This window comes from Balearica regulorum, chromosome 3 (genome assembly GCF_011004875.1).
Source record: "Balearica regulorum gibbericeps isolate bBalReg1 chromosome 3, bBalReg1.pri, whole genome shotgun sequence".
Classification (NCBI taxonomy): domain Eukaryota; kingdom Metazoa; phylum Chordata; class Aves; order Gruiformes; family Gruidae; genus Balearica; species Balearica regulorum.
In genome coordinates this window covers 105,911,266-105,926,351 of record NC_046186.1, presented here as the reverse complement: position 1 = coordinate 105,926,351, position 15,086 = coordinate 105,911,266, and the positions used below count along the sequence as shown (strand labels likewise).

Sequence of the window (15,086 nt, the reverse complement as noted above, 5' to 3'; positions counted from 1 at the left end):
CTATGATAGATGCAGTTGGTCCTACTGCTCCGCTTACTGCCAGCTCCCATCACAAGAGTTAGCAATCACCACTGCTAATTGCACTAGAGGCATTGCTCCATGTTCTTATCGTACCCTCATGATTACCAACTTTTGCTCTACATACTCTCATTTCCACAGCCCCGTCGTAGAGGGCCTGAGATCCAAGCTTAGTTACTGCTATGTAATCTCTGAAAAATATGCAAGCGGTTAATTTTCAGCCCCCACACAGAGTAGTTTGATATTTTAATCACATTATGAAAAAAACATCGAGGCAAAAATGGGTATCTTTCTTAGTAGTGCAATGAACAGCTTTGGTACCTCTTTGCCAAACATACCTTGGACATCCTGCTGTTTCTTATGACCCGGTCCATCTGGAGGTTAAGGAAATATCCACATGCTACAGGAATGCAATGATTCATTCACCCCATGCCCACACATACTCTCCAGGCCCAGTGCAGTATCACAGCTCTAGCATGCAGCATTGTTGACAGCCCCCCTAGAATTTTGTTGACATCTTCGTATTTCACATCCTTTAAATGAGGTGATACCTATTTGCCATTTGCTGATATTGGCTGATAAAAAGCTCTAAGAGAGCCTAACTCATAAAATTTAGACATGAATTTTATCACAATTTACAATATGGAAGTAAATATATTCAAGTCATGCTTTATGATGACTGTATGAATGAAAACCAAGTAATTTTTCTCTTGATATTAACATTTCTTGTGGCTTAATTCCCAGACTGATCTTTAGGTCCACTTGCTTGTGAAAACAGAGCTGTTTGGCAATTTCCCATCAGTATGAGGTTATCAAGCTTATCTTTATTAAAAGACCAAGATAAAAGGTAACTGTGTCTGCGGTCATAAAGACAAGAGCAAGAAAGAGGGATGCAAAGAGAAACGACATCACATACTTCTTGCACAAGTCATTGCCTTTATTGTGCAATAACAAGTAGCTCACAGTCAATACGTATACATGAGTTTACCACTACTGCTGTCCAGCATTCCTTAGAATTTCAAGTATTTCATAGTAATAATGTACTCACTTATTAACATACCCAGCTTTCCCCAATGTGTGACATCAAAGAGAAATATTTCACTTAATTCAATTTAGATATTTCAGACAAAATTTCCTTCAGTCTTCAACCCCAATCTTGGAAACAGATGTATTCAACTATGAGAGTCACCCTGCTGTGCATGAGGAATCTAACATTTTTACATGTGTACAGTTACAAAGCTGTTCAACAATCTCTGCTGCACTAAAGTATCTACCAAATTAGTAACTAACATACATTAGCAAGATCAGTTCGGCAAGTTTACATAAGAATCAGCAAAGACTCTCACTCATGTATGACACAGGAAGATAATAATAAGCTAAATGTAAACATGTTTCTAAGCAAACGTGCAAACTTTAAGAAATAAAGTGGGGTAAGCTGGATAGTGAAATTAGGGTACTGACCTAACAAAAAATCAGGAACGTTGTAGGAAGTGACACCACGCTTGGGGAACACCAATGGTCAATGAGGCACTCATTCAAGGTACAAATTATAAAGAACAAAGACGATGACATTGTTAAAGAAGTGGTAATATATAACAGTTTATCGTCAAGTAAGTTAAATATCAGTTAATAATAGAGAATACTTATGAACTGAAATGCCAGTCATATATTGGAAAAACACAGGATTTAAAAAAAAAAGGGAGACTTCTGCTATGTCCACATAGATTTATTAAATGTCATGCTATGGTATGATACTGAGGTTTAAATGTTTACAGACAGTACAAACAACTGTTCTGCCTTGTACTATTCCCTTGACACTTGTTATTGATTGCAGTTGAACCACCATACTGAATTACAGTTTATTATTTACTCACCCTCACGTGGCAGAGCTGTTCTGCAAAAAAAACTTTGTAAATTCTTACTCAGAAGACTGGACTTTACACATACCAAACCACTACATGGCAAAGTCAGTTGCCAAAAGTGATTTAAAGAAACAAGTTCCACCCCAAGTTTGTACAAACCAGATCCTGTGGTTGAGGCAGACGGACTTCTAGAATCCAGGTACTCTGTGGGCGCACAGGCAATATTACTGCCCCGCAACGCACGAGATTTTGATACGGAATCCTCTTCTGCAGAACACGACGTTCTAAATTACAAACTGACAGAAAAGTACTAACACAGCTAACGGAAGGAGTGACAACAGGATCCGTAACTATCACTTTTAGAGCGACCGGTGCAGTAGTCACAGTTCTAGTTAACGCTCCGATTGCGCTACGTGTAGAACCAAACTCTCGGCCACGCCACCGGGCGCACCCCGGCTGGCCTCCCGCGCTGCTCCGCATCCCTCCCGCTCCGCCCCTTGCCGCCGCTCCTCCTCGCCCCGCTCTGGCTGGCAGCCGGAGGCCAGCGCGCCTCCCCGCCGCAGCTGCGGCGGGGTAAGGAGCCGGCTCCTAGGCAGCGCTGTGGCAAGTGTACCTCCGCAGTTCACGCCATCCTTACATCCTGCTGCCCTCAGCCCTGCTCCGGCCGATAGCTGCAGAATCGATCCGCATTCTCCATTAATTTCGGATTTATTTCGGATGGAAGCGAGCCCAGCTTCGCCAGCCGCTCGGTTCATCACCTAACCAGAGAGCACCCGACCGGCCAGTCGGCCTGGGCACACGCCCGCTAGCGCCAGGGGGTCCCCGAGGCCAGTCCCCGGAGCTCGCAGCCAAGGGTCGAACGACACTTTTTTAAATCCGAAGCCAAGCGCGAAGAGGCGAACCGGCCCCTGCACTCCCGGGGCCCACCACCACCGCCGCCATGCCCACCGCTGCCGGACTCTCCCGCTCACGTGACCGCCCCACGCAGGCGCACGGAGAAAAGTGCCTCTTCCATCATGGCGACGGCGTTGTCTGGCTGCCTCAGCGCGCATACGCAAGCAAAATTCCCCCCCCACACACACACACCATGGCGGCAGAGTTGCGCCATATTTCTCAGGGCGCATGCGCCTCACTAGAGCACCGCGCCCGTAGCGCATGCGCCCCGTGAGCCTGGCCGTTTGGCGGCGCGGGAGGGGCTGTCGTTGTTATCCCGAGCTCCGGCTAAGCCTGCCCGGCCGCCTCTTTCACGGGATGGCCGGATGCCCGCGTTCGGCTTGGCTGGGTTAGCTCGGAGCGGCCGGAGGTTCGTGAGGTCTCCCCGCAGCGAAGTCATTCCCTCAGGGTCAAAGATGGCCGCTGCCCGCTCTGGCTGGGCGGGAACGCGGTGACGGCCTGCCCGCGGCGCCATGGACAGCTTCCTGGAGGAGGAGGAGGCGGCGACGACGACGGCGGCGGCGGCGAAGAGCCCTGCCGCGCAGGCGGGAAGCGTCCTGCTGCCGGCCCTGCACCTGCCCTTCCTGCCGCCGCACCTTTACCAACGGGGTAAGGGCGGAGCTGCCCGGCGGCGGACGCGGCCCCGACGGCTCCCGTTCGTTCCCGCCGCGACTCCCCGTGCTCCGCTGTTCCCTTTCTCCTCCTCCGGCTCTGAGGGAGGAACGCTGCCCTCTGCCCCCGCTGTACCCGGCGCCGATGAGGCTGGCCTGCCCCCTCTCTTTGCGGCTCTTCGTCGCTCTCCCGCCGAGGAGGCGGTTGGGGTTCCCGGTGCCCTCAGTGCCGCTCCCGGATCCCGTTGGGTGCGGCGTGTGGGCGGCCTGCCTGGCAGCCTGCAGGCCCCTTGAAGGCGGTGTGTGCACTGCTCGTAAAGTAAGGGCTGCTGAGGTGACCGCTAGCAAAAGCGTTGTGGATGCAAGTGACCGCAAAACCTCAGGAGGTTTTTGTTTCAAAATAGCTGAGTAGTGAAACACTTCACATCAACTTTGCCCGTATAGGATGACTTCTCAGCAACTTGCATATTAGGCCTTACCTACAGTAGGCATGATCCTTGGTGTTTTAATCTTGTGGTGTTAACTGTGGGTTTTATTTTCTTAGTACTTGGAACCTGTGAGGTTACATATAGGTGTGAAGACTATACCTATAGTTGGATTGGTTAGAGGTATGTTTTGTAACATACACTGTAATAAACCTGCTTCAAGCCATTCGAGTTACTCCTTTGCCTACAGTCCAGGTACGAGGTGGTTTGGTGAGCTCTGCATGTCCTTTGCAGAAGGCTTGCTCTTACAGCTTGAGTGTCGTTGTAGGGGCACATTAGACCATGGCATACAACCATGAGCTTTAAACTAATGTGGAAAGGAGGTTTCAGTTTCATGCTATAACAGGAGTTGAACCAATGTCCATGTAAAAAGGGTGAGTGGCCTCTTTCCAGTCTTGTACTCAAAACAGAATAATTTTTTACATTTATCTTTGGTTTTAGTGGAAATTACTTAGCCTTTGGTACTGGAACGGCCTGTTTGTATGTGGGTATGCAAGTCTTTAACTCAGAGGGGTCACAAACTTAAGATGATGATTGGCAAGGGAAGAGAGTGGTCCCCAAAATATAACAAAATATACTGTGATGTTATCAAAGCATCATGGTCTTCTAATTCCTGTAGGGCAGTAGTGTGTAATAATTGGCTCTTCACTGTTTCATGTGTCTGCAGCTGTGTGCTGCTTGTGGAAAATGCTATTTCATGTTCTATTTCCAGCTTTTGCCATAGCCTTGCCTCCCTGCAGACTAGTAGGTGAGTTTAACTGCAAAACCATGTAGCTTAAGATCACTTCCTGTAATGTCTGAGAGAGATCATAGAAGAGAGAGACTGAAATGGTAGGCACGTTGTTATCTGAATAACAGCTGTGACAGTTGTGGGCTTGGTTGATTATTTTTTCGTTTGTTTGTTTAGCATCTTCCCGTGAACACAAATTAAACTTCAAGAAGAGCAAGGAAGTGTGTTTAAGTTACATTCAGGATGCCATGCTACAAAAGCAGTGGAAAAGGGCTGCAGAATTTCTGACTTTCTATATTGAGTCACTAGAGAAAGACTTTTCTACAGAATACATGGGTCCATCAGAGGTGAGCCAGTGTCTCTTATCAGGGTTCTTTTGCAGTTGAAAAAAATACTTGCAAGAAGCATCTGTAATACTTCAGGACCAACATTTGCCTTAATTAACTAATCATAGGCTTGATTTTTTTAATTAAAAAAAACTATCAGATATTAAGACCTGAGAAGTTAGGCAACTTTCATAAACTAACCTGGCTTCTTAAAAAAAAAAAAAAAAAAAAGACATTGAAGATTCCAAACCAAATAAGGAACTCTTCAGGTGCTGATATAGAAACTCTCCAAAAGTCTGCCTCTGCACAGGCATGCCTCTGCTGTGGGTTTTAACCAATCTTGCTGGAGTTTGAATTCTGCTGATATCTCACTTTCAGGGGTGCTGAGAATCTGCAGTGCTGATGTTTTTTCTGAGTGCTCACTGCTCCTGAAAAGTTCTCTAGGCTTGCAGGCTGTTTTTGTGGGGGATTTTTGTGTTGGTTTATTTTGGTGTTTTTTTATACCTAGGCCCTTGACACAACAGATGAAAACTTGGCTTGGTATAAGTTAATTCCATCAGGAGCATATCTATGAAAAATTGTCTTAGTGTAGTCTTATAAAATGGAAGAGCAGTGAATGTGTTTGCCACTGGTATACCATCAGTCAGAATCTGTTTGAAAGTTAGTGGCTTTACCAGCTCCTCCAGGACTTACAAAACTCCTAGCAAGTGTTCAGATTTAAGCAGGAAGAAAGGGATCAGAATTATTAAATAAATGGAGTACTTGAATACGGCTAGCCTGCTGGAATACTCAGTTATATTCTGTAGGCAGACATTGAAAACAAGTGCATGTAGATGGGAAGCCACATCTAATTGGAAATAATCTTTACTGCTAAATTCAAAGAATTATGTATACCTTGCATGTCAGCAGAAACATATCAAAGGGAAACATATGTTTTCAGTAACTTTGAAACATCCTGTTTTCAGTAACAGGAGGGGGAACCTTCCGACAAATTCGTTTCTGTAAGCTTTGCTGGAGTGCTGCATTTGTAATGAGCAATTGTGAAGCACCCTCTGAATGATTGCAAAATACTACTAAATTAATATCTAGATGACTATAGCAGTAGACAACGCTTAGTATTAATTTTCTGTTTGCAGTTCAAATGTACATTTTATTCATATGTTGCAATAGCTACAAGTTTGATAAGACCGTATATATGGTGACTGTTCCCATTTTTTTATACTGAAGTTATTTTTTAATCTTTCTTCCCATTAATAGATGATTTGGAGAATAGGAACTGAAATTCTGTGCCATCATTCCCATAGTAGCATGAAAGAGTTCAATTCTTTCATAGAACAGATGAAGACTTTAGGAGTAAAAAGGTATTTGAAGGTGAGTGCACTTAATGGTCTTGATGATTTTCCACGTGCTTTACTTGAGCATTAGTTTCTGAATCTCTCTATCTTGAAGTCTATTATGGACAATAGTGTCAAAAAGATAGCACATCTGAGTTACTAATTGCATGATAATTTAAGGGTTATTCTATACCTAACCATATCTTTATTTGGTCTATATATTTTATCACAGATGTGTATTGTCAGTCCTTAGAAGTGCTTAGATCCTTTAATTAATCTTCTAATTCGAAACAGTTAAATTCTTTTGTGCATGTCCCAGTTTGTTTCCAGTCCTTAATTTGGCCACTGTGCTCCTGACTAAACAGTTGTACTTCAATTTTGCTGCTCTTGTCAGGTCACTTTTCAAGTAGCTCATCTATATATAAAGCAGTAGGACCCCTCTGTCACCCAGTTGTAGGGTTTTTTTTCTGTGATGGCTCATTCAACCGTATATTGTTTTGGTTTCCTTGAGTGTTTCTCACTTGCGATGATGCTTCTATCTCATTCTGTTGTATTTGTTCAAGACCTTCAACAGAAGTTCTATGCAAGATTTTACTAGAGCTGACAAAGTTTAGACTTTTATACAGTGCCTAATCAGCATGATAGGGTAGTAGGGCATACCTCTTTCAAGTGCTCTGCAGTTGGGTAGCCAAATGAAAAATCAGCAGATCTAACCCAACTGGATTTCATCAAGTCATTTCTGGATGTCCTTTAATAGATACAGCTCTTGTTAATGACAAGCAGGGTTTTGAGACAACTGCTTTCTGCTGCCTTGATAAGTACCGCTGAGTGTCTACCACCTGGTGGGTGACTTTCTGCCCCACAGATTTCAAGAGCTTCAGCCCTTTCCTTTCCCAGGGATACATCTTTGTATATTGGATATGCTTTTGATTACTGATGTTTCTCCAGCATCTTCAGACAGGAAAAAATTACTTAGGTTCTTGGCTCATCTCCCTGTCCCAGTGACCCTTGTATTCTCCTATTTCTGCATTTTTCTCCAAAATTCCTTGCAACAATACTGTTTGGATAAAATAATGTGTAAAATGCTCTTCTAATTAAAATACTTCACTAATCATGTTTGCAGTATATTATATGCACGTTGTAATGAGTCTCTTCTTTGCACATCTGTGTAGAACTTTGCTGTGTTGCTGAGGTTCTCGCCATTTATGATGTGAAACACTGTGGTATGGACTATTTGAATTGCAGGTTTGTTTAGAGCACGCCTTTCATCTCCTTTGTAATGGACTAATAGACGAAGCTTACCAAAACCTGTCCCTGGCGGAAAGCTGGAGGTTTGGAGAACAAACAGTCATTCAGGATAAAGAAATGAAATTGATTCAGGCTTACAGGGGGCTGTTGGACTACTATAGCTGGTCTAAGCAGAGGAACATGCTGTTAGAGCATGGTAAGTCCTTGTGTTGTTTTTGTATTGAGCTGTAAACTTCAACTTGCTTGCTCTTGCAGACACCATGGTTTGCAATGAGGCCTTTTCCATGCGGGCTGCTCTTCTGCCTTTATCTGCATACGAAGGCACCAGAGGGAACCTAGACTTGAAAATGTGATGTTATGGTTGGTACATAATTCCGTATCAGCAGTGATGGTGGTACCAAAATGGCATGCTGACCTGCACTTTTCTGAAGTGTCCTGAAATGCTATTCTGAAACTTTCCTCTCCACCTGAGTCGCATTTTCATATCCAGGCATCATCCCCTAAGACAATGATCAAAGGAAGGTGTTCACATACAGCAGTGGCTTCCTTATAGATGCATAAGTGCTTGACTGCTGCTAGAATTTTGAGTGCTAGCAAAACCCCCAAAACTTATGTTTGAATTTCAGTTTCTTTAAAGATACCTAAATTGCTACTTGTATGTAGCATCTAATTCTGCATATACCTACTGGCTGTGTGTTATCAGTTACATTTGAGCTCTACTTATTTCTATGAAAACTAAGTATTGAATTTTGCTGGTAACATCTTGTCATGCCACATGAGTTGAAATTGGTTGATAATAAATTTGAATGAAGAACAGTGAAACTCTCTTGTTCCAGTACTGAGGAAACTGAGGCCTCTTTTTCTAAAAGCTCTCTGATTGGAATCCTTGCTTAGCAAAATGTGTTCATCTTTTACATGCACCACTTCTTCAAGATCTCTCTTGATTAGCAAAGCTAACTTTGTGGCATTGTCTCATGTTTTGGTAGGTCATGATGGATTTGAAGACTTGTCTGTTGAACAGGAAATGCACAGTTGCTTTCGGAAGGCAGCAGTGAACTTAAAGGAGATTATTAAAATACCTGGAGTCTGGGATCTCTTTGTGAAATGCTATGTGGATGTAAGGGCATGTCTTACAGATATCTTCCTATTGTGTTTCCCTGTCTAATTTTCGTTAAGATGTCTGCAGCTTTTTTTAGATATGTGTGGGTGACAACAAATTACTTTAAACACAACACATCTGTATGTGTATCTCACTGGCTTTGATTTAGAGCACAGTTTACTCCTGGTAGAACTGCAGAGCCTGCACAGAGTACAAAAAGGACTTTATCTGTGCATTGCCAAGGAAAAGAAATAGACAAACAGCTTGCATATTTTGTTTTCATGGTGCTAATACAGAAATTTGAGCACAGCTACTTTGTTTAAATTCCCGAAAGCAAGTTCTCTCTTCTTGGCAGGGCAATGTTTAACACTTAGTGTATCCAGAAAAAGACACCAAACATGCAGTTCTTCTGTGTTTTGTTGTTGTTTTTTAAATATCTGCTTAGAATTTGTAAGTAATAAATAAAGTTAATCTTAAAATCTTTACTTTTGGTAAATGCTGATAAGCTCTGACTTCTCTGAGCACATCTTACAGAAATTTGCTTGGTGCTGACAGCTGCCAAGTTCTCTCTTTAAAGACGTGGCAAGCTGCTTCAGTGCCTCTTTCCAGTGCACAAGTGCTGGTAATTCTTTGACAATTAAATAAGTGTTAAAGGAATCTTCTCCTGTAGCGGCTTCTATGTGTGAATTTTTGTCTATCTGCGATAGGAGAGTAGCCAGTAAAATGAAAATAGCTAGTGTTAGTCTTATCTAATGTCACTCATAGATACAGAGTGCGTATTGGGTAGTTCTGTGGCAGCCCAAAATTAATTGTAAGTGTATGATTGTTAATATATGGTAAACTAATTGCAGTCTTAACTTCTCTTAGTTGTTGGAGTTCTATGGAGACCATAACGAAGCCCGCCAAGTATTAAATGAATATGCTTACAACTCAAAGTTTCCTGCTAATCCCAATGCTCATGTTTACCTCTATCAGTTCCTGAAGAGACATGGCGAATCAAAGAAATCACTCATATCTGCCCTCAAGGTATGTATTATATAGTAGATACAGTCTGTGGTCATTCATGTTGCATGGTGCTGTGAAAATTTGGTTCAGTTGAACTCCTATTACATTATTTACCCTATTTTTGTCTTTGTGGGAAGCAGAGGGTTAGAGTAAAGTTAGTGAGAGGGATGCTAATGGGTGTGGCAAACAAGGTCCTGTCCTGTCTTTGAATTAATGTATTTGTTTTGCATTTAACTGATACATTGTATAACTTCTTTAAGTCAGTAAACCAGCTCAGAGAACATGTTTACATGGTTCCAGAAGTCTGTATCAGCAGTCTTGTACATAACATGTGTTGATTTTTGTTAGTCTGATCTTGACAATACTGAAGAAATTATTAGATGCTTCCTCTTTTGCACGTTGATCCTGTCTAGCAATTAGTTTATCTGTTTTCAATGAGCTGTGCATTTAAGCTAAAATAAAAGTTAATTTCTGCTGGCTGTTGGCAGACAAGGCCTTGCTACATTAAGCTTTTGTATAGTTACTTTTACTTACCCTTGGCTCGTTCATCTTGGTAGCTTCTTGCAAACAATGTTTTGCAATGTGTTTTGCCACTTGATGGCACTAACGTGCTTTTGTTAAGGCAGATATTTCAGAACAGTTTCATAAAGTTTAGACTTTTAAACTGTGGCATATGTGTATAAAATGCCAGCTTCTCAGTGTGTTTTAGCAGTGGTTTTATACCCTAGTCTCTTACAAGACAGTGACAAATCAAAGAACTGGTCTGATTGGTCCAGAAACTGTGATCCACTGCACAGAGCAGTAGACAGGGGAGCTAGAACTAGCTTAGGAAGGAAATAATGTTGCCTTCTAAAAAGGGGACACTGGATATGGACCTGGACTGTTCCTTGAGAATGTTGTATTTGTAACATGCAATGTTTTTCAGCAGCTATCAAGGTATTTCATCCATTGTGTCACAGAGCAGTGTCACAGATGTGCAAAATGGACCTAGATATTAATTCTTTATATCAAGGCACTAAGATACCACATTTCTTAATTTCCTGAACTAAACCACTCAAAACTCTGAAGCCTGTGCTTCTCTTGATCAGGTTAGAAGTCTTCAAAAGTTTTCACATAAAAATAATGTATCGGATTTTTTGGTTTTATTTTTATTTTTCAGATCTTGCATGATATTGTTCCTTCTCATGAACTAATGATAGATTTTAATACCATGCTTCAAAAATCAAGTAAGTATTTAAATAGCTTTGCTTTTTTCCTTTCTGTTAATCTGGAATAATATTCTGAAATTATTCTGCAGACTTCTATCTGCTTTTCAAAGTCATTTTGTTTAAGGGAGGAAAAAAAAAAGCCAAAACAACCCAAACCCCAACTTTGCAATCACAGGAACCTTTAAGTTGAATGTGTGAGCAGGTGTTTATGAACTTCTGTAAACAAATGCCTTTCTCATTTTAAAGGCCAATCAAAGGCTGTTGTAAGGCACAGCTAGGATCTCAAAAATAACTTTTTTTTTAAGTACCTTACTCTGAATACCAGGGTCTCCATTCCATTTTTGGGGTCTTGGATTTATTTATTTATTCTTCATTTTCTGGAGGACTTGAGATGGATCTATACTTTAGTTCACTGTATTGATCAAAGAACTAAATCTTCTTCAAGAGAGTTTTATCTTCAAGCTGGTAGAAGAGTCTTACAAATTGGAGACTGTTTTTCCCATGCTGATCAATTGCATTCCAGTCTGTCTTGTGACCTGGTATATTCCAGCAAGTCAGCAGATCAGTGAAATACCCTTGAATCAAGATTGTTCTCTCTTCTGCTTTTCCTCTTTAGGAGGTGAAAACAAACCACTTCAGTAACAGAGAAAGTAGCAGCATTTGCAGAGGCAGGATGGAGAACTGTATTTCACTTGTTTGCTAAGGAGTTCAGCCCCATCTAAGTAATTCATTAATCAGCCTAATCTTTTTTCAGAGAAAAGAAAAAAACGTCGACTGGGGCTAGAAGTTATTTTTGCAGCCTTGGATTATGCTGGCTGGAAGGAAAATGTAAAAGCATGGAACTGTTTGGCAAGACAGGTGAAACAAATAGTAATGTAAGTATCTCTGATACAATGTGCTAAAAACAGTGGGCCAAAGTCTCCACATTTGGGCAATTGACAAAGTGACACTCTGTGGTCTTTGTCTTCCGTACTGGTGAACGGAATTGTCGTCTGGCCTACCTCTGCAGAGTTCTGTGGCAGTGCTTGGCTGCAGTGTGCTTTCATTGGGAGGAAAGAAGAAATTATTGAGGATAATTCCAAATTTCCGGTGTTACCACCTGAAAAAAGTTGTTGGGTTTTCTTTACCGGGTTATGTGTTTATGCAAAGAGTGTTATTCAGATGTTCAGGTAGCGTTTGCTGCCCATCACTAATCTCCCTCTTTTGGCAGGGAGCACAAGTTGTTCTGCTCTGTTACTGCGTGTGCATTACTTGGAGCTGGTTTGAGAATTGCTGGGCTGCAATAGGGACGTGACGGGTACTGTACAGACTGGTGTGTTGTGTGATGGTGGGAGCCGTTACGGAATGCAGCCAGCGTATTCATAAAAGCTGAGGCAACGTGCCTGGGGATGGGGCATGGCCTCTGATTTCAGAAGGAACCATCTCAGACAATCCATGTCCAGAAGGCCTCTAATGTCTAGACTTTTATTTTAACCAACAATCAAGGTTGTGTGGTTTTTAAGCCCTATGTATCTACAGTAAAATAATTGCATACTTAATTTGACCCATTTTGCTGGTTTATTGCCACCTCCACAGCATCTTGTCCAGAAGCTAGTGGATTAAACCTAGGAGCATTGTTGCTTAGAGTTAGTAAAAACGGTATGATACTCTAACTTTGCCTGCATTTTTGTATTTGAAGACACAGCTTCTTAGTATCTTGAAATATACTGGGCATCTTGGTAGTTTTATGGGAATGTCACTTCCCTGTTGTAGTTTCTATTTCTGAAATGCTGAAAGGTCTTTATTGCATAACAGTTATTGGGGTAAGTATTTGGAACAAATTAGTCTTTGAGTATGCATAGTGTAACACAAACATTTTCTAAAAACAAACCAACCTTTTCATGCTACTAATTTGTTGACAAACTTGAAGAAACTTTCTTGTTACTATTGGCAAACTGGCACACAAGTCAAAGGCTTGCTTTATTTCACACCATAATCTGTGTTAATGCCAAGTCTAAAAAAGACTGCTAGAGTTCACCTCCTGCCTCGCTAGTGTTGCCAGGGATTTCTGTTTAGATTAGTGTTTTAGTCTGCAGTGTAATGTTAGTGTGTCTGCGCTGGCAATTTGAGACTTGTAGCAAGTTGATTATAAAATTCAGTGACAACTAATCATCTTTTCATCCCAATGTAAGCTTTTTTGTCACTTGTTTTACCTTTTTCCAGCTCTGAGAAGCACCTTGACTGGATCAAGCAAGAGTGGAACTCCAGAAAGGACTGGTGGCCAGCCTTCCATTTTAGCCGTTACTTGGCAAAACGGAATTGGCAGGAGAATGAAAGCCTTTCGTATGAAAAAGCTCTGGTGGCTGGAATCTTACTGGGAAAGGGTAAACTAAGTGTTCTTTCCTTTTCACGACATAGAACAGAAATAATGTCTAGTTCGAGCCCTGAGGAGATGGGATGCAGCTGATCTCCCTGGAAGAAATGCAGTTTCTTCCTTCTAGGAAAGATGGTTGTCTTTGAAGTTGAACATGAGAAAAACATTTAAATTGGTTTGGTATTTGACAGTGATGCATATTTTGCATAACCTGTCTTATCCTGGTTTAGAGTTCTGTTTTATCTGGCCTTGTTGAGCAGTCACAATACTATTTATCTTGTTTAACCTTCAAACCACAATTTCAAAAATGCACAACATGCTCCTGAGTGAATCTTGTGAGGACTACGGAGAGTTTGCTTGCTGGATACAAGTCTAGCCAATGTCTCAGCAAATACTGAGGAGCCGCTGTTCTTTAAGGGCTGTGGGGGTGTTGTAATGCAGCAAAGAGGAAGGGGGGTGGTCTTCAGGGAAAACCATCAGCAGTTTGGTAAGAAGGTGAAGATCGTGACCTCTTTAGCAGCATTCTTTGAAATGCTGCTAAAACCAAGTGGAGTATTGGGCCAAGAAGCAGCTGCTAAATTGAGAATGAGAATACAGTGTGGAGACTGTGGCTCATACACCAGTTTGGACTTCTGGTTTATAGGCAACTTGTTTGTTGTCAGCTTTTCTATAACTTTATCTGGTGGAATTCATAAAAGAATTTCTCATATTGAAAGTCTTTTTTTTTACTTTCAGTAATATGTTATCAAATGTTTCCCAGCTTTTATTTCCAGATAGCTAATAAAATTGTTCCAGCTCTAATTTTTTGAAATCGTTTCTGTGCTTATTGGTGTTAATGAGTCTTTATTTTCCTTAACAATAAGTTAATGTATGAAATCAATGCTGCCTTACACTCTTGAAAATTTACTTTCTAATATCTTTGAAAAGTAAAAACAAAAGAGAAAAATATTTTGCAAGACACCGCATACAGTTATATACGTATAGAATGCTTTCTGGGTCAAATAAGGATAGATTATTTAATGCTGCAATTATGTCTCTACTGTGCATGTCTTGGATTATTTTATTACCTTTCATTAGTGAAAACTTTTAGGTGTTTGCATGTTATTTAAACAGTGAAAGCATTTTAGCGTTTTGTATTTGCTTGTGTTATGGTGTAACTTACAATGCTTTTTTTTTTTGCCTTTTTTTTTTTCTCTCTCCTTAGACTGCAAGTACTTCAAATATATATCACACCAAGGCTGCAAAGCTCAGGTGAAGAGGTTTCGGATACTGAAGAAATTTGTGAATAAGCACAATCCTGTCTACCTGAGAATATCTAGTCTTTCAGATTCCTCTGTACAACCTTGATTAGAAGGCATCCTTAAGGTTCTTGCTGCATTTTCTCCTCTCTGTGAAACTGACTTCTGTATTGGTGCTATTCTAATACTTCTAGGCAGACCCTGTAGACTCAGTACTAGACTTTTTTATATATTTCTGTAAAAGAACTTTGGTTTGTATTTATTTTATAATAAAATGAATATAAATCAACTGATAAGGTTGAAGAATTTCTTTTATTAGTCCCATATTTCTGTGTGGAATGCAAACAGCATTGATTTCAAATACCTCTTGAGAAATATCTAATATTATGGTGTGAAATTTCTGTATCAATAGGATTTTAGGGTTGATCCTCATGTTTAGATGTGGAGATGGTGATTTAAATGACTGCTGGAATGTAGTTCAAAATCCATTCAGGACTAGCAGTGGCCGTAATAGGTGTAGTGTCTTAACCTGGGAACAGTTCATGATGCAGTGTGAAAATGCAGTCTCAACCTGTAAAGGTTACATAGCATGCTGCTTATAACTGATCATTTCCTGAAATACGTGGCAAATGGTGA

General features: G+C 41.1%; 1 protein-coding gene across 1 annotated transcript; it reads left to right on the top strand.

Annotated features, from left to right (window-relative positions):
• Positions 1-3,020: 3,020 nt before the first annotated feature.
• TAF1A (TATA-box binding protein associated factor, RNA polymerase I subunit A) lies at positions 3,021-14,746 on the top strand. Its single transcript, XM_075749315.1, has 10 exons — positions 3,021-3,422; positions 4,817-4,986; positions 6,223-6,336; positions 7,545-7,743; positions 8,534-8,664; positions 9,514-9,672; positions 10,811-10,877; positions 11,614-11,734; positions 13,062-13,222; positions 14,417-14,746. The coding sequence occupies exons 1-10, from the start codon at positions 3,287-3,289 to the stop codon at positions 14,557-14,559; spliced, it is 1,401 nt and encodes a 466-aa protein (XP_075605430.1). The 5' UTR covers positions 3,021-3,286; the 3' UTR covers positions 14,560-14,746.
• Positions 14,747-15,086: the final 340 nt, after the last annotated feature.

Bases quoted from the DNA above. Each gene is read 5' to 3' on its own strand.
- TAF1A (XM_075749315.1), top strand. From the start codon at position 3,287: ATGGACAGCTTCCTGGAGGAGGAGGAGGCGGCGACGACGACGGCGGCG. The intron at 4,987-6,222 runs GTGAGCCAGTGT...TCCCATTAATAG, and splicing joins AATACATGGGTCCATCAGAG to ATGATTTGGAGAATAGGAAC. The intron at 13,223-14,416 runs GTAAACTAAGTG...CTCTCTCCTTAG, and splicing joins TGGAATCTTACTGGGAAAGG to ACTGCAAGTACTTCAAATAT.